Source organism: Astyanax mexicanus, chromosome 1 (assembly GCF_023375975.1).
Source record: "Astyanax mexicanus isolate ESR-SI-001 chromosome 1, AstMex3_surface, whole genome shotgun sequence".
In the NCBI taxonomy this organism is placed as follows: Eukaryota; Metazoa; Chordata; class Actinopteri; order Characiformes; family Acestrorhamphidae; genus Astyanax; species Astyanax mexicanus.
Genome location: NC_064408.1, coordinates 23,505,868 through 23,530,401, shown reverse-complemented (window position 1 = coordinate 23,530,401; position 24,534 = coordinate 23,505,868). Strand labels below are relative to the sequence as shown.

The 24,534-nt window shown below is 39.1% G+C and overlaps 1 protein-coding gene across 2 annotated transcripts in view; it reads left to right on the top strand.

The window, feature by feature from the left end:
* lamc3 (laminin, gamma 3) overlaps window positions 1–24,534 on the top strand; it is a 230,736-nt gene that overhangs the window by 172,290 nt on the left and 33,912 nt on the right. For both annotated transcript variants that reach the window (XR_007437948.1, XM_007259638.4), the window contains exons 13-14: window positions 20,911–21,099; window positions 22,658–22,909. Coding sequence is in view for 1 of the 2 variants with exons in the window: in XM_007259638.4 (XP_007259700.3) it covers window positions 20,911–21,099; window positions 22,658–22,909 (441 nt within the window). In the remaining variant the exon portion in view is untranslated. The remainder of the gene's footprint in view (window positions 1–20,910; window positions 21,100–22,657; window positions 22,910–24,534) is intronic.

Sequence of the window (24,534 nt, the reverse complement as noted above, 5' to 3'; positions counted from 1 at the left end):
GAAGGAGCCGAGCAAAAGGAGAGAGAATAAACTCCACCCGAAGAGAGTCGAGAGTGAAAATAAAGGGGCTTCAGACACTGACATGGTAATCAGTGATACATTGGGGCCTCAGACACTGATATGACATACGGATCCTGTTTTCATACATTTTTGAGGGTTCTGGGGCCAGATTCATGAAAGCTTTCCAAAGAAAAAAACACGCAGAAAGATCTTAGAACTCCGGAAAAGACTTCTCAGACTTGTCTAGAGGATTTGACCTCATGGGAAAACCACTACTGTATTGAAGGGTATTCAGACTGTCAGCAGCTTGAGGGACTGAAGACATCAGGTGCTGCCATATGTCTGAAATACATACTAACTTCTATGTACATCTTGGAAAAAGTTAGGTAGAAAACCCTTAATAGTGCACATAATGAGTATTTTAAGGTATTCTTTAATGTATAAATGATCTGCATTTGACTTCGAGGCACTTTTTGTAGTAAAACAAAGTAAAGGAGGACTGTTTTGGCAACTAGTGTTGCCAGTACTGGACTTTTCAGACAGTATTATATCAGCAACCAGAGTGTAGACATCGCAAAGCAGTTACTAATGCTCGTGCACAGTGTGGGATTATTTCTTGTTTAAACAAAAACCAGTAAACAGGCCTGCTGCAAAATCTGTTATGCCAGTTTTTTTTGAGAGCAGGAACAACCAGCAGAAACTCCAATACAAACGATTAAAGCAAAACCATGCCAAAAAACGCAAGTAATGTTTAATAAATAATAAAACCTAGTTTTAATTAATAATTAGTTGAGATGATACTTAAAGGATCAATCAGTATGAAATAAGAGTGTAAATGGCTACATCAGTCCAATTTCAAAAAACACTGGAGAGAGTTGTCTGCCCAACCCACAGATGCGAAGCTCACTCGGGTTGCCAGACTATAGACACTGAATCTACACAAGTGAGTAGATGATGAGTTCAATAACTTCTAGCATGGCAAGCAACTTTATAAACCAGCTCATGTGGATTTTATATAACTTTGTCTGCAGTTAGAGAGCTAGCATTATGCACCACTTCCTTATTCAGCCTGATCCCAGTACTATACTGTTTAGTTTTAGCAGATAATGTACACATCTAATTCGTATTTAGCCTACTGTTTTACTTTAATCTCAGTTTTTTAAGGCAAATTGGGAAATCATCATAACTTTTCAAGGGCAAATTGGAGACCAATTACCTTTTTAGTCCTTGGACCATAATATCAATTAATACAATCTCGCTCACTACTGCACCTACATAGAGCTTGTTCACAAGGTCTATGCACAGAGTCATGCTGGTCACTGTGATCCACCAATTTTGTCATGCTGCCTTTGCCATTCAACCAGCATGGTCATGTTGGTCAACCTGCTTGGCGATGCCTGTCAGGCTGGTTGACCTGCTTGGTTAGTCAATTGGGATCAATTATATAATCTCAAATATCTTAAATATAAGACGATTGACATTGCAACCATTGTATTTTCCTGCTGGTATTGAGTAATGAGTAGTAAGATTGTTTTTTTTTTCCAAGAAAGTAAAGAAATCATTGCAGTTTGCACCATTGCAGTGTGCATCATTGTAGTTTATGACAATAAATTAGTTGTTATTTCATTGATTAAATAAAGAATTCAGCTTTTGTTGAGGCCTTCACAATACCCAGATTTAAATAGCACAGTGATCTTCGTAAGTAATGTTGGGTTATGTAGGGAAATATTGTGGGGGAAAAAAGAAAATGAGACCAGTACATGAGGTCAAGCGTGAGTGGGAAGCCGTTCTTGTCTTCAGAGTGCAGGTGTGGCTGCAGGTTTTCGTTCCAGCCGAGCAGAAGCACATGTGATCAGCTCTTGTCTTTGGACTGAGGCAAACTGAATGAACAAGTGGAATCAGATGTGCTGCAGCTTGATCGTAATAAAAGCCTGCAGCCCTTTGTGGATAAAAAGTAGACCAAAGAATTTACACTTTAATTTACACTCACAGGCCAAATAGGACTGTCATGATATCAGCTGGCCTTGGAAATAAATAGATTTCTGCACATTTATGTTCAGTATTAGACCTGTTTTTGTGACAACGGAGACTGAGGTCTGTCAAAAGACTGATAGTTAAAGGATTTAGAGAGACACTGATGCATTATCTTTCCCTTTCGTGATTACGGCACACCAACTCTGCAGTCTTACCTTCAACAAGAGTGACAGGTTATAATAAAGAAGTCACTTTTTGGCTTTTCAAGGCAGTAAATGACTTTCAAATGCAAAATCTTTGTACAGGAAGCAACAAAAATGAGGTTTGTCGAGCACAGACACTGAGTCATCCAGTCAAAAGTATGTGTGTGTTCCTGTGTGTGTGTGTGTGTGTTTGTGTAGTATCTGCGTCAATAAATGCCACATATGTCTCACATTATTGTTACAGTAACCAAAGCCAAAATCATATGGCAGCCAGCTCACCATTTATTTCAGTTAAGGGTTCAAATCTCTCTCTTTATTGCCATCTTTCCCTCTCTTCAACTCTTATTCTCAAACTACCTTGAGAATGAGAAATAAAAAAACATGGTAATTTCTACCCTCACCTTTCTCTCTTTATTTTAATTCTACCTACTTTCATGCTAGCTTGGTTATGCTGGTCATGCTGGTCAGGTAGCGTGCAATTGCTGGTTGACCATCTTGGTGATGATGGTAATAATTAATACAGGTCATAATTTTTATCTAGTTTGTTTAGGATTATCATGCTTGTAGACCAACTTAACCATTAAACTATAAAAATATAAGCTGGAGTGATTAATTCCAAAAATATGATGATTAGCATTCCCTTTTAAATGAATGCTAATCACCAGTGTATTTCTCTTAATTTAGTATCTCTCTATCGATCAATTTAGTTCATATATCTCTCTCTCTCTAAATTCAGTTCAAACTCTCTCTTTTAATTAAGTTCAGATCTCTCTCTCAATTCAGGTCAGATATCTCTCACTCTCTCTCAATTCAGTTCAGATCTCTCTCTCTCAATTCAGTTCAGATCACTCTTTCAATTCATTTCAGATATCTCTCTCTCAATTCAGTTCAGATCGCTGTCTTTCAATTCAGTTCAGATATCTCTCTCTCTCAGTTCAGTTCAGATCTCTCTCTCAATTCAGGTCAGATATCTCTCACTCTCTCTCAATTCAGTTCAGATCTCTCTCTCTCTCTCTCTCTCTATCAATTCAGTTCAGATATCTCTCTCTCAATTCAGTTCAGATATCTCTCTCTCTCAGTTCAGTTCAGATGTCTCTCTCTTAATTCAGTTCAGATATCTCTCTCAATTCAGTTCAAATATCTCTCTCAATTCAGTTCAAAACTCTCTCTTTTAATTAAGTTCAGATCTTTCTCTCTCAATTCAGTTCAGACATCTCTCTTAATTCAGTTCAGTTCAGATATATATCTCTCAATTCACTTCAGATCTTTCTCTCAATTCAGTTCAAATCTCTCTCACTCTCTCTCAATTCAGTTAAGATATCTCTCTCTCAATTCAGTTCAGATTGCTCTCTTTCAATTCAGTACAGATCTCTCTCTCTCTCTCAATTCAGTTCAGATATCTCTTTCAGTTCAGTTCAGATATCTCTCTCAATTCATTTCAGATATCTCTCTCTCAATTCAGTTCAGACATCTCTCTTAATTCAGTTCAGTTCAGATATATCTCTCTCAATTCACTTCAGATCTTTCTCTCTCAATTCAGTTCAGACATATCTCTTGAATCAGTTCAGTTCAGATATATCTCTCTCAATTCACTTCAGGTCTGTCTCTCTCTCAATTCACTTCAGATCTCTCTCTACATTCAGCTCAGATCTCTCTCTCAATTCAGTTCAAATCTCTCTCCCTCTCTGAAGTCAGTTCAGATCACTCTCCAGATATCTCCCTTTCTCTCTCAATTCAACTGTTATCTTTCTCTTTCTCTCTCTCAATTCAGTTCAGATCACTCTCTCTTTCTCTATTTTAATTTAGTTCAGATCTCTCTCTATTCAGTTCTGAACTCTCTCTCTCAATTAAGTTCAGATCTCCCTCTTAATTCAGTTCAGATCTCGCTCTTAATTCAGTTCAGATCTATCGTTCTCAATTCAGTTCAGACATCTCTCTGTATATTTCAATTCAACTGAGATCTCTCTGTTCAGTTTAGATCTCTGTATCTCTTTTCAGATTTCTGTTCAGATCTCTCACTCACTCTTCTTACCTTTTTTCTCACAACCTCTCATTCTCAAACTACCTTAAAATAAAATGAAAACTTCTCTCTCTTCTTTTTGATACTACAGTACCTTCATTCTAATTAGTTAACTTCGCTGAGGTGATGTGTGCTGTACATAAGCACATAATTAGTTGCAGATTAATGCTGAATTACTTTGAAGCCACTTTTATTCTGCTTCACTGACTTGAAAAGAGAGTATTTTCACTTATTAAAGTCTTCAGAGATAAAAGTAATTTGAAAGACATGGCCTTGTCTCCCTCACTTCCATGTAAATGACAAGTTTTATATGTATAATTAACTTTTCTGTATTGGCTCTACTGTCTTCTGTTGTGAACAAAATGACATAGTCACTTAAATAGAACTGTGATGTCCAAGTTAGCAATGTTTTGTTTGTGTTGCTGTATTGTCCCATGAGATAAACTAGGCAACTCAAAGTATTACAATGTTTATTACAGTCCTTATTTACAGTCCAGTTTATTACAGTGCATTAAGGATGACTTTTATGACTTATGAAGCCTACCTTGTCATGTGTTATTCTCAGATTTTAGATGGATGAGTAATGGGGCATGGAAGAGATGGGGTGGACTAATATGGTATTGAGTACATGGGGTGGAGTAATGGTATGTTGAGTAGATGTGGTACAGTAGTGGGATGTTGAGGATACAGGGGTTGAGTAATGGGATGTTGAGGAGATGGGGTACAGTATTGGGATGTTGAGGAGATGGGGTACAGTATTGGGATGTTGAGGAGATGGGGTTCAGTATTGGAATGTTGAGGAGACAGGGGTTGAGTAATGGGATGTTGAGGAGATGGGGTTAAGTAATAGGATGTTGAGGATACAGGGGTTGAGTAATAGGATGTTGAGGAGATGGGTTAAAGTAATGGGATGTTGAGGAAATTGGGTACAGTAATGGGATGTTGAGGAGATGGGGCAAAGTAATGGGATGTTGAGGAGATGGGGTACAGTATTGGGATGTTGAGGAGATGGGGTACAGTACTGGGATGTTGAGGAGATGGGGTACAGTAATGGGATGTTGAGGAGATGTGGTAAAATAATGGGATGTTGAGGAGATGGGGTACAGTAATGGGATGTTGAGGAGATGTGGTAAATTTATGGGATGTTGAGGATACAGGGGTTGAGTAATAGGATGTTGAGGAGACGGGGTACAGTAATGGGATGTTGAGGAGATGGGGTTCACTAATGGAATGTTGAGGAGATGAGGTAAAGTAATGGGATCTTAAAGAGATGGGGTTCAGTAATGGGATGTTGAGGAGATGGGGTTCAGTAATGGGATGTTGAGGGGATGGGGTAAAGTAATGGGATGTTGAGAAGATGGGGTAAGTAATGGGATGTCGAGGAGATGGGGTTAAGTAATGGGATGTTGAGAAGATGTTATTGAGGGTATATGGGGAATAATGGTGCATTGATGAGATGGGATGTTGAGGAGATGGGGTAGAGTAATAGGATGTTGAGTAGATGTGGTACTTTAATGGGATGTTGAGGATACAGGGGTTGAGTAATGGGATGTTGAGGAGATGTGGTAAATTAATGGGATGTTGAGGATACAGGGGTTGAGTAATAGGATGTTAAGGAGATGGAGAAAAGTAATGGGATGTTGAGGAGATGGGGTAAAGTAATGGGATGTTGAGAAGATGTGGTAAAGTAATGGGATGTTGAGGAGATGGGGTACAGTAATGGGATGTTGAGGAGATGTGGTAAAATAATGGGATGTTAAGAAGATGTGGTAAAATAATGGGATGTTGAGGAGATGTGATGTAAAAATAAAGGCTGGAAATTAATGTTTCCCTCAATTTTAATCTGCTCCTGTGATTTATCTGGCTTGGTGGGAAAGTTCCAGTCTGCACACATGTACTGAGTTATTTAATGTATTGCCCTGGGTGTTGTGTAGCTTTGCTCTGTTGAACACACACACACACACACATACACATACACATCTACACACTGAGGGAGGCCTCCCAAAGACTGAAAATCAAATGCCTCTTAAATCTAATTTAGCTGAACAAATAAACCGGAATAGTGGGAGACAGGCTAGCAAGTAATGGGATGTTGAGGAAATTGGGTACAGTAATGGGATGTTGAGGAGATGGGGTACAGTATTGGGATGTTGAGGAGATGGGGTACAGTACTGGGATGTTGAGGATACAGGGGTTGAGTAATGGGATGTTGAGGAGATGTGGTAAATTAATGGGATGTTGAGGATACAGGGGTTGAGTAATAGGATGTTAAGGAGATGGAGAAAAGTAATGGGATGTTTAGGAAATTGGGTACAGTAATGGGATGTTGAGGAGATGGGGTAAAGTAATGGGATGTTGAGGAGATGTGGTAAAGTAATGGGATGTTGAGGAGATGGGGTACAGTAATGGGATGTTGAGGAGATGTGGTAAAATAATGGGATGTTGAGGAGATGTGGTACAGTAATGGGATGTTGATGAGACCGGGGTAAAATAATGGGATGTGGAGGAGATGTGGTACAGTAGTGGGATGTTGAGGAGACCGGGGTTAAATAATGGGATGTGGAGGAGATGTGGTACAGTAATGGGATGTTGAGGAGATGTGGTACAGTAATGGGATGTTGAGGAGAAGTGGGAAAGTAATGGGATGTTGAGGAGATGTGGTAAAATAATGGGATGTTGAGGAGATGTGGTAAAGTAATGGGATGTTGAGGAGATGGGGTACAGTAATGGGATGTTGAGGAGATGTGGTAAATTTATGGGATGTTGAGGATACAGGGGTTGAGTAATAGGATGTTGAGGAGATGGGGTAAAGTAATGGGATCTAGATGAGATGGGGTTCAGTAATGGAATGTTGAGGAGATGAGGTAAAGTAATGGGATGTTGAGGAGATGGGGTTCAGTAATGGGATGTTGAGGAGATGTGGTAAAATAATGGGATGTTAAGAAGATGTGGTAAAATAATGGGATGTGAGGAGATGTGGTAAAGTAATGGGATGTTGAGGAGATGGGGTTCAGTAATGAGATGTTGAGGAGATGAGGTAAAGTAATGGAATGTTGAGGAGATGAGGTAAAGTAATGGGATCTTAAAGAGATGGGGTTCAGTAATGGGATGTTGAGGAGATGGGGTTCAGTAATGGGATGTTGAGGAGATGGGGTAAAGTAATGGGATGTTGAGAAGATGGGGTAAAGTAATGGGATGTTGAGAAGATGGGGTAAGTAATGGGATGTCGAGGAGATGGGGTTAAGTAATGGGATGTTGAGAAGATGTTATTGAGGGTATATGGGGAATAATGGTGCATTGATGAGATGGGATGTTGAGGAGATGGGGTAGAGTAATAGGATGTTGAGTAGATGTGGTACTTTAATGGGATGTTGAGGATACAGGGGTTGAGTAATGGGATGTTGAGGAGATGTGGTAAATTAATGGGATGTTGAGGATACAGGGGTTGAGTAATAGGATGTTAAGGAGATGGAGAAAAGTAATGGGATGTTGAGGAAATTGGGTACAGTAATGGGATGTTGAGGAGATGGGGTAAAGTAATGGGATGTTGAGGAGATGTGGTAAAGTAATGGGATGTTGAGGAGATGGGGTACAGTAATGGGATGTTGAGGAGATGTGGTAAAATAATGGGATGTTGAGGAGATGTGGTACAGTAATGGGATGTTGATGAGACCGGGGTAAAATAATGGGATGTGGAGGAGATGTGGTACAGTAGTGGGATGTTGAGGAGACCGGGGTTAAATAATGGGATGTGGAGGAGATGTGGTACAGTAATGGGATGTTGAGGAGATGTGGTACAGTAATGGGATGTTGAGGAGAAGTGGGAAAGTAATGGGATGTTGAGGAGATGTGGTAAAATAATGGGATGTTGAGGAGATGTGGTAAAGTAATGGGATGTTGAGGAGATGGGGTACAGTAATGGGATGTTGAGGAGATGTGGTAAATTTATGGGATGTTGAGGATACAGGGGTTGAGTAATAGGATGTTGAGGAGATGGGGTAAAGTAATGGGATCTAGATGAGATGGGGTTCAGTAATGGAATGTTGAGGAGATGAGGTAAAGTAATGGGATGTTGAGGAGATGGGGTTCAGTAATGGGATGTTGAGGAGATGTGGTAAAATAATGGGATGTTAAGAAGATGTGGTAAAATAATGGGATGTGAGGAGATGTGGTAAAGTAATGGGATGTTGAGGAGATGGGGTTCAGTAATGAGATGTTGAGGAGATGAGGTAAAGTAATGGAATGTTGAGGAGATGAGGTAAAGTAATGGGATCTTAAAGAGATGGGGTTCAGTAATGGGATGTTGAGGAGATGGGGTTCAGTAATGGGATGTTGAGGAGATGGGGTAAAGTAATGGGATGTTGAGAAGATGGGGTAAAGTAATGGGATGTTGAGAAGATGGGGTAAGTAATGGGATGTCGAGGAGATGGGGTTAAGTAATGGGATGTTGAGAAGATGTTATTGAGGGTATATGGGGAATAATGGTGCATTGATGAGATGGGATGTTGAGGAGATGGGGTAGAGTAATAGGATGTTGAGTAGATGTGGTACTTTAATGGGATGTTGAGGATACAGGGGTTGAGTAATGGGATGTTGAGGAGATGTGGTAAATTAATGGGATGTTGAGGATACAGGGGTTGAGTAATAGGATGTTAAGGAGATGGAGAAAAGTAATGGGATGTTGAGGAAATTGGGTACAGTAATGGGATGTTGAGGAGATGGGGTAAAGTAATGGGATGTTGAGAAGATGTGGTAAAGTAATGGGATATTGAGAAGATGTGGTAAAGTAATGGGATATTGAGAAGATGTGGTAAAGTAATGGGATATTGAGAAGATGTGGTACAGTAATGGTATGTTGAGGAGATGTGGTAAAGTAATGGGATGTTGAGAAGATGTGGTAAAGTAATGGGATATTGAGAAGATGTGGTACAGTAATGGTATGTTGAGGAGATGTGGTAAAGTAATGGGATGTTGAGGAGATGGGGTACAGTAATGGGATGTTGAGGAGATGTGGTAAAATAATGGGATGTTAAGAAGATGTGGTAAAATAATGGGATGTTGAGGAGATGTGGTACAGTAATGGGATGTTGAGGAGATGTGGTACAGTAATGGGATGTTGAGAAGATGTGGTAAAGTAATGGGATGTTGAGGAGATGGGGTACAGTAATGGGATGTTGAGGAGATGTGGTAAAATAACGGGATGTTAAGAAGATGTGGTACAGTAATGGTATGTTGAGGAGATGTGGTAAAGTAATGGGATGTTGAGGAGATGGGGTACAGTAATGGGATGTTGAGGAGATGTGGTAAAATAATGGGATGTTAAGAAGATGTGGTAAAATAATGGGATGTTGAGGAGATGTGGTACAGTAATGGGATGTTGAGGAGATGTGGTACAGTAATGGGATGTTGAGAAGATGTGGTAAAGTAATGGGATGTTGAGGAGATGGGGTACAGTAATGGGATGTTGAGGAGATGTGGTAAAGTAATGGGATATTGAGAAGATGTGGTACAGTAATGGTATGTTGAGGAGATGTGGTAAAGTAATGGGATGTTGAGAAGATGTGGTAAAGTAATGGGATATTGAGAAGATGTGGTACAGTAATGGTATGTTGAGGAGATGTGGTAAAGTAATGGGATGTTGAGGAGATGGGGTACAGTAATGGGATGTTGAGGAGATGTGGTAAAATAATGGGATGTTAAGAAGATGTGGTAAAATAATGGGATGTTGAGGAGATGTGGTACAGTAATGGGATGTTGAGGAGATGTGGTACAGTAATGGGATGTTGAGAAGATGTGGTAAAGTAATGGGATGTTGAGGAGATGGGGTACAGTAATGGGATGTTGAGGAGATGTGGTAAATTTATGGGATGTTGAGGATACAGGGGTTGAGTAATAGGATGTTGAGGAGATGGGGTTCAGTAATGGGATCTTAAAGAGATGGGGTTCAGTAATGGGATGTTGAGGAGATGTGTTTGAGTAATGGGATGTTGAGGAGATGGGGTAAAGTAATGCGATGTTGAGAAGATGGGGTAAGTAATGGGATGTCGAGGAGATGGGGTTAAGTAATGGGATGTCGAGGAGATGGGGTTAAGTAATGGGATGTTAAGAAGATGTTATTGAGGGTATATGGGGAATAATGGTGCATTGATGAGATTGAGTACTTGAATTTTGGGTAGGGGTAAGGGATGGAGTAATGTGAAGAGTTGTTTCAGCAGTCTGACCCATTAGCTTAAGAGCATTTAGGGACAGTTGAGGCACTGTTTGGATGTAAAAATAAAGGCTGGAAATTAATGTTTCCCTCAATTTTAATCTGCTCCTGTGATTTATCTGGCTTGGTGGGAAAGTTCCAGTCTGCACACATGTACTGAGTTATTTAATGTATTGCCCTGGGTGTTGTGTAGCTTTGCTCTGTTGAACACACACACACACACACACACACACACACACACACACACACACACACACACACACACACACACACACATACACATCTACACACTGAGGGAGGCCTCCCAAAGACTGAAAATCAAATGCCTCTTAAATCTAATTTAGCTGAACAAATAAACCGGAATAGTGGGAGACAGGCTAGCAAAACGCAGCTGCCTCCTAAAGCACGCGGGGGGGATGGGAAGTGGGCCGTCTCCCCAAAGCCCAGATCTTTACTTAAAGTCCCTGTTCTTCCTCAGGAACAAAGATATTTCATTAAAATGCTCCTTGCGTTTATGCTGTCTGTCTCGGGTTCAGACTTTCTCAGACTGAGATCTGTCAGCTGTGGTCAAGTGCCTTCCAGCATTGCGGTGAAGACATGCTCATTTATTTATGCGTGTGTGTGTGTGTGTTTTTCAGAAGGAGAAGAAAATGCATTAAGTAGGTGGTTCTGAAAGTCTTGTTATCGCCATCAGGGTGCTACATCACAAGCTGATGTGCCCAAGAATGGTAGATCAGAGGATGCTTATTGGCCAATTGCTTCTAATATTTTATATTAATTAATATGTGCTTCTTCACCCACATGGGGTTTTCATGATATGCAGATTTCAGGGGCAGACAAAAATGTGGCATGTGATCGCACTGTTGGAAACGTGATAACACTGTGTGAAAACCTAAATTAGTGTGAGATCCTAAATTAGTTAAAGCTCCTCAAATGTTTTTAACACTCATTTTAGTCCTATTTTTTCCCAGGCTAAGAAGAAGTGCTGTAGTTTGGTATGTCTGTTCTCTGCGGACCTCTTGCTTACTCTTGCAATGTCATTTGGCAGATAAATCTTTACTTTTGCCCTAATTTTGTTTTTGTAGCCCGTGGAGAAAGAGAACATCCAGGACACAATGTAAAATGTTGGGGTTCTTTTATTTGCAAGTTACTTTCAGGTTGTAATGAGTAACTCGTCCTTTCTAGCTTTTCTTTAGAGCTGAGCAGAGTAAAATATAAAGAAATAAAAAGAAAAGTTTACATCAAAAATATACGGCAGTGGGTGAACGACTGTAAAACACAAAAATACAGAGATAGAAATTGACATTAGAAAATGTAAAAAATTAAATACACAGCCATTACATCCAACTTAGTTTACAAATTTCTAAAATAAAATACAAAACTCACATCTCAGATCCCTTAGAGACTCCCCGAACACACCAGGCCTCTTTAGCCCTCAACCACCTGCTTATAGGTCATCTTCGAAATAAAATTGAATAAAATAAAAATAAAATACAGATACACATGAATTTTGAGTTACAGTCTAGCTTCTGTTTAAAACTAACACACTGTATCTGTCTCCAAAGATTCTATGGCTGAATGCAGCCCGCATGGCCTCACATTAAATCTAAATGCATCTTTGAAAATAATGATCAATTCACACAAAATATGGTCATCCTCAGTTTATGTATACTTTTAGGAACTGTTTTATACCTATATTAGAGATTATAAATGAAAGATGACTTATTTACCACAAGATTAACTTTTCTCCAGCCAATCTCTGCTCTGCCCAGGAGAACTGCTGCTCACACAATGGCCTCAGATAAATAAATGGGAAATATAATCACCCACAAGACCACACTCCCTTAAAGAGACAGCATCCTTTTACCCAGTGCTTACATAAATGCACAGAAAATAAACATTTACACATTTTTAACATAATACATTGCTTGAAAACAAATGTATACATATGAAATAAACAAAACAAATAAAAAAAAAAACTCTCTTTAATAAACAAAAAGAGAACTTTTATTGCCACCTGGCTACATTTTGATAGCAGGGGTTTCCTGTTTGCAGAACTCCAATAAAAAAATCAAACCTGTTTGGTCCATTTCTAATGGAAGATGCATGTAATTTGCCATCAACTGTAGCAGTATTTAAGAAAGAAAACAAGTTCATATTCATAAAGTGTGTGTAATAACCCTGTTTTTTAATCACAGTTTACCAGCATCTAGGCATGTTCTCCTCCACCAGTCTTACACACTGCTTTTGTAAGACTTTATGCCACTCCTGGTGCAAAAATTCAATCAGTTCAGCTTGGTTTGATGGCTTCCCACTGTGCAAAAGGACACTGGGCCAGATCCGTTTTGAATTGTGCCGGATCCGGGCCAGATCCTTTTTGCTATCTGGGTTGTGATTCATCTTCCTCTTGATTATATTCCAGAGGTTTTCAATTTGGTAAAATCAAAGAAACTCATATTTTTTAAGTGGTCTCTTATTTTATTTCAAGAGCTGTATTTAAAATAGAAACTGAAAACTTGCTTTACCGGGGGATGTGACTGCACAACTCCTTAAATAGGAGAGGGTCAGGTATTGTTAATTGCCTGTAATTAGGGTGTAGTTGTTCTGGGTTTCCCTCTGGTGGCTGGGGGGTGGCATAGCAGGTTACCCAGCCACTATTTGCACCATTACATTAGGATTGTTGAGGACTTTGTGGTCTGCCTGTAGGCTACACTTGTTTAGACGGCCTGCTCTGACCATGCTGGGTCTTTTATTTTATATATCTTAAAATCTAAAAAAAAATATATATATATAAATCACATTAATGTAAATTTGATTATCTACTGGCGCATCACTTTCAGAGCAGAACCTGCTACTGTACGGTAAACTGAACATTCAAATTCCAAGATGGGACCCACCACGGATTGTACTTGTAATAGGGGTTAAAATCCCAAAGATCATTAGGTGGAGAATGCCTTAAGATCTTCCCCCTGTTAAAAGTGTCACTTGCATGACCACACTGACAGTACAGTACAGTTGCTGCTGTTTTATTTCCTTATCAGTCGCCCCTAATTTCATCCCATTTCATTCAGCCTTCGATTACAATATTGAATAGGTGGAACATAAGGCAAAATCAATGAGAAAAAAAAACATTACCATTAACTTCTTCACCTTTAGTGTAAACGCAGCGTCTGGCTTGATTAATGGGCAGAAACAAGCATGCAAGTGGCAGAGCTAATAACAGTCTCCAGGCCTTTCTCCACGCGCCATTATGCACAAGGTAATAACAAATAAGCAACGCTCACCTCCGCAGTGAGTCAGGAGCCAGATGCAGATTAAAACGGCGGTCGGCTTTTATAGCAGTATATTGTGAACAAGTTTGTCGAGTCCTTTCAGTAGATGATTACAAAAGGAAAAATTTCCAACATAATGGAATATAAAGTGGTTTAATGTGAAATTTAACATTCTACAGAAATGCAGTTATTACATGAAGTGTTTATAAATATGCTTCCTTGTTCCTGAGACATTGTTTTGGGGCAGTTTCAAAATAAAAGTTTAAATTAAACTGTAATCTATGTAGAACATATTGAAAAAATATTTTTTAGCAATGGCATCACGTGTATACACACGCTTGCACAACAATACCTCAAGAACCCTTTAACACCCCACCTCTACCTCCATCTAATACCCCATAACTCCACCCTCATCTTTTCAAATCCCTATTGCTCTATAATCCATTACCATAATCTCCATGCCCCATAACCCCACCAACATTTTCTCAACGACCCATTACTGCACTCAGTGCCTTATTATTCCACCTTCATCTCCACAACACCCCATTACTTATCCCTTTTTTCATCAACACCTCATTACTCCACCACATCTCCAAAACACCCCATTACTCCACCCTCGTCTCCTCAACGCCCCATTACTCCACCATCATCTCCTCGACACCTCATCACTCCATCCTTATTTGCTCAATGCCTCATTACTCCACCATCATCTCCTCGACACCTCATTACTCCACCCTCATCTCCTCAACACCCCATTACTTATCCCTTTTTTCATCAACACCTCATTACTCCACCACATATCCTTAACACCCCATTACTCCACCCTCGTCTTCTCAACGCCCCATTTCTCTACTTCGTCTCCCCAACGCCCCATTACTCCACCATCATCTCCTCGACACCTCATCACTCCACCCTTATTTGCTCAATGCCTCATTACTCCACCTTCATCTCCTCGACGCCTCATCACTCCACCCTTATTTGCTCAATACCTCATTACTCCACAATCATCTCATCGACACCTCATTACTCCACCCTTATTTCCTCAATGCCTCATTACTCCACCTCCATCTCCTCAACACCCCATTACTCCACCATCATTTCCTCTGCACCTCATTACTCCACCCTTATTTCCTCAATGCCTCATTAATCCACCATCATTTCCTCGACACCTCATTACTCCACCCTTATTTCCTCAATGCCTTATTACTCCACCTTCATCTCCTCGACACCTCATTACTCCACCCTTATTTCCTCAATGCCTTATTACTCCACCTTCATCTCCTCGACACCTCATTGCTTCACCCTTATTTCCTCAATGCCTCATTACTCCACCTTCGTCTCCTCAACACCCCATTACTCCATCTTCCACTCCCTTTAATGTCTCATTTCTCTATCACATCTTAACACTCTACTACTCTACCCTCATCTCTCCAACACCGTATTAATCTACCGTCATCACCTCAACACCCAATGAATACATATTCTACTCTCCTTAACATACTCCACCTTCATCTCCTTGACACCTCATTACTCCACCATTATTTCCTCAATGTGTCATTTTTCCACCTTCGTCTCCTCGACGCCTCACTACTCCACTCTCTTCTCAACACCCCATTACTCCACCCTCATCTCCTCAGCAAACCATTACTTCATCTTCCAATTCCTTCAATGCCCCATTTCTCCACCACATCTCCTCAACACTCCACTACTCCACCCTCATCTCCTTAACATCCCATTACTCCACTCTCACCCTCTCAACACCCCATTATTCCATCTTCCACTCTCCTCAATGCCCCATTTCTCCACCACATCTCCTCAACACTCCACTACTCCACCCTCATCTCCTTTCCATCTTATTACTCTACCCTCATATCCTCAACATTCCATTACTCCACTCTCCTCTTTAAAACACCTCATTACTCCATCTTCCACTCTCCTCAATGACCCATTTCTTCACCAACACTCCATTATTAAACTCTAATCTTCACAAAACCTCATTACTCCACCCTCATCTCCTGAACACCCAATTACTCTACCCTCATCCCCTCAATGCCTTTTTACTCCTCCATGTCCCCAATCCCCCTTCACGCCTTTCCAACTCCTTAACTCTCTATTATTTTTACTACATCTCTTCAGTGCTCCTTTACTAGACTTAGACATAGACTTCCTTTATTGTCATTCTTAATACACTCCTGTACGCAGAACGAAATTTCGTTGCATTGACTCCCAAAAAACAAAATCAGAGAGAAAAATAAATATATATATATCATGTAAGTAAAATACAAGGATATATGGAAATTTAGCAGCATAAATATGAAGTATAGATATATCACAAAGATACACAATGTACATCTGCAAAAATATACACACCTCTATGATAGAATCATAAATATCTTTAAATAAAGTGACTTGTGCAGTTAGAAAGTTTTAGGAGTTTAACAGTCTAATAGCTTGGGGGAAAAAACTGTTACAGAATCTGGTGGTCTTGCACCGCATACTCCTGTATCTTTTTCCAGAAGCCATCAGGGAAAACAGACCATAGTGAGGATAAGTACCCCACCCCATCTCCATCTATTTGGCTCAAACAACAAGTGACTTGTATCACTGTTGGTATAAAAACATTGTTAAAATTCTATGTTATGTTTGTAAATAAAAGGCTTCACCTCACTTCTGTGTAGATGACTGTTAGCAAACATAAGTGATGCAGAGCATAAAACACTTCAACATGTTGATTTTCATGTGTTACAAAACATACTTTTTATGTTTTTCTCTATTTGCCAGATTGTGTTATGCTCAGCTTCTTACTGTGTCTTACCTGAGTGTCACGCCCTCATCTCACGGGTCTCTACACTCTACACGTCTGCTGTTCCTCACACAATATTCCCTATTACAACAACTCTCATCTCATATGCGTGCATGGAACAACTGTTAACTACTAAAAAAAAAAAAAAAAACATCTATATACTAAACTATTTAATCAGTACTTTACCAATACTTTACAACACTTGTCCTGTGAAACTAGATTTGATAAAGCAGCTTTACAGAGATCCATAAATTAGACCACTTTTTAAATTACATATAACTTGTTACCACAAGTGAGCAAGCCAAAGATAACAGTGGCAAGATAAAACTTCTTCAAATTTGGAAGAAGAAACCAAGGAAGGAGGAACCAAGACTCACAGTAAAACACACCCTCCTCTGGTCAGAGCTACAGTTATGGCTGAAAGTGTTGCGTGAAGTATTTCCCCCAGAAAACTATCACAATTACACATGTTTTTACCCATGTTTTCTTTTTGTGCATTCCACACAAAACTTCAGACAAAATGATTGACACCTTTACTATAAACCAATGTTGTGGTTTATTGTTAAATAACCTTGTTTTAAGCACATAGAGCTGGAAAGTTCTGAAGTGGCCAGCAATGAGTCTAAATTGAACTGAACCCATTTGAACTTTTAGATGGATATAGGAAGCAATTTTTCTTCCTATAAGATGGATGATCACAAGCCATCAAGCCAAGCTAAAGGCATTAAGTTATCCAAAAGCAGTGTGTAAGACTGGTGGAGGAGAACATGCCAGGATGCATGGAAACTGTGATTAAAAACCAGGGTTATTCCACCAAATATCGATTTCTGAACTCTTATAACTTTACGAATATGAACTTGTTTTCTTTGCATTATTTGAGGTCTGAAAGCTCTGCATCTTTTTTTTTTTTTTTTTTTTTTTCTCATTTCTCATTTTCTGCAAATAAATGCTCTAAATGACAATATTTTTATTTAGAATTTGGGAAAAATGTTCATTTTATGTTTTATGTTTACGTTTTAATGTTCATTTTAATCAAACATATACCTATAAATAGCAAAATCAGAGAAACTGATTCAGAATCTGATCAGTTGTGACCCTGACCATGAATCTGATTACGTGGGCAGTAACACAGTACAAACAAACAAACAAAAAAAAAAAACAGGCAGTACATTGTGATTTGATCTGATTTGATTTGATTTGATTTGTTTTGACCATTTCTAAAACTCTCCTTCAGGAAGCCCATTATGTACAGTTACCACCCAACACCTAGTTTGTTTAATATGATTTAGTATTGCAGAGACAGAGACAGAGAGGGAGAAAGAGAGAGAGAGAGAGAGATTATGGGAGTAGTTAAATATAATTTTGGAGGTTGTTTCTAGGAGGGTGTGAATTGCGTATGTGGAGAAAAGCTTATATTTAAGCTTCATTATCATTCGTTTCATTTCATGGTTTGAGATATTCTCATATTTCCCTGGGGAAAGAACTATGTTCTTTTCTTCCACACTCGCCTACCCCCTGTGTGAGTGTGTGAGAGAGAGAGTGTGTGTATATGTGTGTGTATGATTGTGTGTGTGTGTGCGGCTCCCTTTGATCACTCAGGCCTCTCGTCCTTAACACTCTTTATCCCCTGTGTCCTCAGTAGCCTATATGTGGAGGGTCAGAAAGAAGATTTTCTCAGGCTTTATGTTCTGAGCAGATACTGTATCTGTATATCCTGCATCCCGTTTTTCCGTCTGCTTCTCCTGCCTCCGTTGCTCTTCAGCTTCACAGACTAACCAGGCCGTTAGACATGCATTCGCCAGTCAGGCTTTATCTAGTATTTTCAGAGTATAAATGACTTAAAATCAATTTCAGATACTTATTTCCCGCTTGTCCGCTAAGAACGCGCCAACAAGATTACGAAGCGAACGGGCTTTGAAAGGTGGCCCATGTTTGGGCTCTGTCTAATGTGCTTTTTGATACTGGAATCATGCATAGGATGTGGTTAGCCTCGAGGGGGATTGGTGTGAGGGCTTGTTTGTCTGTATATTCTGAATATATCTTTTTTTCCCCCACATTTGCACTTTATCCCCCTTTCCTGTTCCAATCTTTTTGCAAAATGTGTCCCTAAAGCAATTACAGTCAAGCTGGATTTAGATTCGCAATTGGCCACACGTGAGTTTCTCACGCTTGCTCACTCTCTCTCTCTCTCTCTCTCTCTCTCTTTTCACTCTCTCTCTCTTTCTCTCTCCCTCGTTCACTTTATTGAACTGTAATGACATAATGCCCTCTGCTGTTGAGATAAGCAATTGCACTCTCTGCCCTAATTCTGTCAATACAGAAAATCAATAAAGCATTCCCTTGCCTCTGTACTTGTATGTGTGTGTGAGTGTGAGAGAGAGAGAGAGAGAGAGAGAGAGAGAGAGAGAGAAAGAGAGAGTTTAAAAGCTTGGAATCCATGTTTTCTGGAACATTAGACCCATTTTGTTAAATATACACGTTTAAAATGACTGTGATTAAGGCTGCATAGTAATAATAATAAATTCAGCAACATCATCCTAATATGTGCACGCTCAGTAGTCACAATGCAGGATGTACAATGTGTCACGTAAGGCAAATTGATTAAGTATAAACACAACACACTACAGCTTGCTTGATACAAAAGAAAGGAAAACCTGCATTGTTCTTATTTTCAACGACATATTTACCAGAGGGAGATTATCCATATATGTAGCATATTATTAATGTCATGTAATGTTGGATCATTGTTTTTTTTTTTAATTGGTGAACTTCCTGTGTTTTTAATTATTGTGATATATATAGTATTTTGCAGAACAACAGACTTTTGCATTGTCAGTTATTTCCAAAATCTCACAGCCCTAATTGTAATTTATTTTTAGTATTCTATGATGAGAATACTAGTGGTAGTAGTAGTATTCTGATATACCGTACTGTACTGTATGTAGTTAAACAGGTTTAAGTAGAAGATTTAGTTTTTCCCCCCTGTTCTCTGTGACACCAACAGAATTGTTGACCTGACTCACTCTGTCTGGAGTGTATGTGATTATATATGTATTTATGTTCTGGGCTGTATATAGCAGACATCCCAAGTTGCAAAAGTTGATTTCAGGGAGGTTACCAACCCCACCCCCGCCCAAAAAAACAAAACAAAAAAAACTTGCACACACACCAAAGGAAACAGAAACTTTACTTTTATATTAATACATTTTACTTTTTTTAAATTAAATTAGTATTCAAAGGTGAAATGAGTTTTATCTTTTTTCTTTTTGGAAGGCCCTACCTCTGCTTCCCTTTATTTTTTTTTTGGGTGGGGGGGGAGCCTTAATTTGACAAAAATTGACAGTTACAATATCACAAAAAATTGCACAACATCAAAAACATTTCATATCATATTACAATAATTATTAATATTGCCTCCGCCATGATCTGCTTTCTCTCACTCTCTGAACAAATCCCGTCCGGGAGGGGGGAAAAACACTGGCCGCCTACACTAAAAACTGATTGGCTGTCTCACAGACTCTTTGCAGAGAACAGGCCAATCAGAACCCTCTCTGTTTTCTCTCACTCCTTCCCACACGCGATTAGAGAAAAAAAGTCTGTCGCCTGTGTGAGCGTTTGAGGCACTCGTTCTGAATTCCGGGAGATTATATGTGACTCGCAGGCATCAGGGAGTCACTACTGAAATGCGGGAGACTCCCGCAGCTTCAGGGAGACTTGGTTTGTCTGATATAGGGATGGTGCAGGTTGGTGGGGACAGGGTGAAAGGTATGTGTTAAGTGTATTTATGCTTGTATCTATGTTTCGGAGGCTATGTACTGACAGTGAAAACAAATTTCCACTTGTGGACAATAAAGACTATCTATCTATTTGTCAGTACATCAGGCTTTGTGCAGCATTTTATTAAGCAATGCACCTTTGATGAATGCCCTACTTCCAATCTCATCTCATTCATTGAACTAACTTGTCAAATGTCTTGGAAAACTTATTAAGACCTTTAAGTCCCTTTTCTTTCATCTAGCCTGTACTTTGGAGGTTTACCCAGTGAGCTCAATAAAAACCTGAACAGTACAATATTTATATAAAGTTTGTGCGCTATTGGTTTAGTTAGATTGTATTTGTGTGCAACTGTGTGTGTTCATTTGATAATGAACACGTCGCATTTTATTACTAATCAATACTACAATTTAGATCATTACAATGAGTTCACTTACTTTTTCTAGCCTGCACTCTGAATGTTTACTGAATATGCTCAATAATAAAAAGAAAAAAAAAAAGTTTAACTGTGTACTTTTACATTAGATAGATTTTGTTAGTCAAAACATGTGACATAGATATTGAAATTGATTGCTGAAATTGACCAGAGAATGCATATGGAAATTAATTTGTATTACAAAATACGTAATGAAATGTGCTTATCTGTGTTGCTCCAGGTGTGTGTGACTGCACAGACTTCACCACAGGTGTGTCTTGCGAGCGATGTCTGGATGGTTACTATGGAAATCCACTGACTGGCAGCCCAAATGCCTGTCTGCCCTGTCCCTGCCCTGACCGTAGCAGCTGCGTCCAGATCCTAGAGACCAAGGCTGTGGTGTGCACCAATTGTCCAGCCAATCAAAGAGGTTAGTCACTGCCTGCTTGATTTGTCATCATATACAGTATTGTTGTTCACAAACTAATAGGAGTAATATTGAGGACTCTATCTTACTCCCTGTGCAGGACACGATGTGATGCTCTTTGCTATCTTACACTTCACCAATAGTATATTTACAAAGCTTTCACCTGATTTGTTTAAATAGCAAAGAAGCTTATGAATATATCTGGTGGTCTGAAAGTGAGGTGTGTTCAGATTCATTTCCGGCATATGGTTATCTTGGCAATAGAAAACACAGGTGCGCCACTGACTAATGTAAACCCTGACAACAGTCAACCATTAGACATGAATTGCTATCTTTGCAACGCACCCCTGTTCGTTACACACACACAAGCACACGCTGCAGTGCACAAACCCAACTTTTACATCTACAATAAACGGAATGCAGAATACAATAACATGGTTGTTCCCATAAAAAAAGCTGCTGGCACACCTTCTCAGGTCAGTTTCCTCTGCTGAGAAGCGCAGAAGCACTGCGCCGTTAAAATACCAGTCCACCAATGTCAGAGCACATCTGACTCTTAAAGGAAATGGCAAGTGACACACTGATTAGTTTATTTCATGTTATGCCCAAAACACACCCATGGTTAATTAAGAGAATTAGCACAAGCAGCGCAAAACATACTTTTTTTGTCATTACGAGAGCAGTTGATCGCTAAAACAGGGCCCTGAGAGTTAACAGTGGTTAACACCTTAACCCATATGAGCCCAAGCCCATTTCTGAATATTGATACATTCAAAAGTTCAAAATTGAATCAGATCAATTTAGTGAGTATCTCATAAATTTACTATAAGTATTGTAAGATTTAAATCCTGATGTAACACAAATAACACAACAATTTGCCAATTGTTATTGATATTGCCTGAAATTATAAGTTAATTTTATCTCAAATGACACTCAGATGAAAAAACACACATATAAACACTGTCCTGTAATGATGCTCTCAAGATGTTTAGTATATTTCACTTAGGAAATTCATGAGTTAAAGTAAAGGAGAGAGTGCTGTAAATAACATTACAGGTCTTTTAAAGGGTCTGTGACACATACATCACCATGGACTCTTTTGGGTTAAAGTCTACGCCACTAACTATTATGACTTATGATCAGGGTTGTTTGTCAGCCCTGTCACTATCTGTCTGTCTGCCACAGACTCTAATGCTCGAGAAACATACTCCATTTCCCATGATGCATGATGCACCTGGGCTCAACCCTCGAGACATGCCAGATCACGTGACGCATCGGCATTCCGGCTCACCATGCTATTGATTGCACACACCTGGACTCTTTACTATAAATAGCTCATGCTTGCACACACTACTTGCCTGGTATTAAATCCATCTTGCATAGCACTTCTACCTTGCGTTTCTTTTGTCTTTTGACCATTTGTTTCTGACTTTTTTTTGCCTTTTTGACTTCTCTCTTGCTTAGCCCCTTTGTTTGCTAGCTTTTTTGGTATTGACCAATTTTTTGTATTTTGACCATCTGTAACACCATATCAGTTTCTAACTGTGTGCTACATTTTCAGGGACAAGGTGTGAGTTGTGTGAGGACGGTTTCTACGGCAACCCCCTGGGCCAGGATGGCGTGGTCCGGCCGTGTGTGAGGTGTGAGTGTAACGGGAACATAGACCCCAATTCAGTGGGTATATGTGATCATGTGACCGGACACTGCCTGAAATGCTTAGGACACACAGCTGGTGATCACTGTGAAAGATGCCAAAAGGGTTTCTTTGGCAGTGCTCTAGACAGCACCCTCGGGCCTTCCCAAAAGTGCAAACGTAAGTCTGAGTCTGGTGATGTCTGTGTTTTTGAAATAATTCTATAAAGTCTAAATACACTGCTTGAGGAAAAGTGATTTGGCATCTTAAAGATACAAAAGAACTTCTGTAATCCCTTTATTTTAAGAGGTTATTTACCATTTTAAAGTGTCCTTAATCCTCTAATGCTGAAGCACAAAGCAACTGGCTCTGTTGTTTAATCTACTATCCTTCTCTAATGCGATTTATCACAGCTGTTGTTACATAGATTTATTATTTTAATGCAAGGAACATAAAGAACATTTATTTATCTTTTTTTTTTATTGTGTCGCAAAATACCACAAAATACCAGAATCTAAGTATATAAACATGGAACATACTTCACACTGCAGTAGCCTTATAAATGTTGGATACGTAGATACTTGGAATTAATCAATATTCTGCCTTTAGAGAAATCAATGCTCCTCTGAATGTGAGCACATTTATGATGGAAGTAATTAAAGAGGTAGCCTTGAATGCTTTAGTTTAATTGAAGCAGTTGTGCTAAGCTTTCAAAACCATTTATCTCAAGAAATAATTTCCTGGCAAGTAAATCATCCATATTTTAAGACTGCTATATCAAAATTTTAATATTGCTTATTTTATATGCAGACATTTTTAACTTGTTTAAACAGATCTTAAGCTACTGATCGATAGTTTGCTGGTTTTAAGGCTGTTTTCACACCTGCAGTTTTAAAACCAGTTAAGAAATCAAGCATGATAATTATTACAGCTTCATGTTTAATTGTTCAGAAATTTGCACTAGTCCAGAACAAAGGATCTTCTTCCTGTATTTACTGTTTTTCTTCAGCCCAACACAGATATGACCCATAACCAGAGATAACATTCTCACGTGGTTTGTTGTGTTGCGTTTTGGTTTGTTTGATTATTTACCTGTGTAAAAAAAACTAAACAAGCCAAATTAAAAAATGTTATATATATTTTTTATTATTCAGACAAATTAACAAACTGTAGGATATTCCGGTTTTTAAACAGTTGCAAGAAAAATATGTGAACCCTTTGGGATTACTTGAATTTCTGTATAAATTGGTCATTAAATGTGTTCTGATCTTCATCTAAGTCACAACAATAGACAAACACAGTCTGCTTAAACTAATACCACACAAAAAAAGGCAGCAAAGCACCCAAACCATGATGCTCCCTCCACCATATCTCACAGTTGGGATGAGGTTTTGATGATGGTGTGCTTTACCTTTTTTTCTCCACACATAGTGTGGTGTGTTCCTTCCAAACAACTCAATTTTGGTTTCATCTGTCCACAGTATATTTAGCCAGTACTGCTGTTGAACATTCATTTGCTCTTTTGCAAACTTCAAATGTGCAGCAATGTTTTTTTTTTAACAGCACATTCCTCCGTGGTGTCCTCCCATGAACTCTATTCTTGTTTAAAGTTTTCCTTATTGTAGAGATTTGTCAACAAAAATGTTAGCCTGTGCCAGAGATTTCTGTAAGTCTTCAGCTGACTCTCTAGGATTCTTCCTCACCTCATTGATCATTCTGTGCTGTGCATCTTGCAGTCATCTTTACAGGACGACCGCAAACACGCCTAGGAAGAGTAGCAACAGTGCTGAACTTTCTCCATTTGT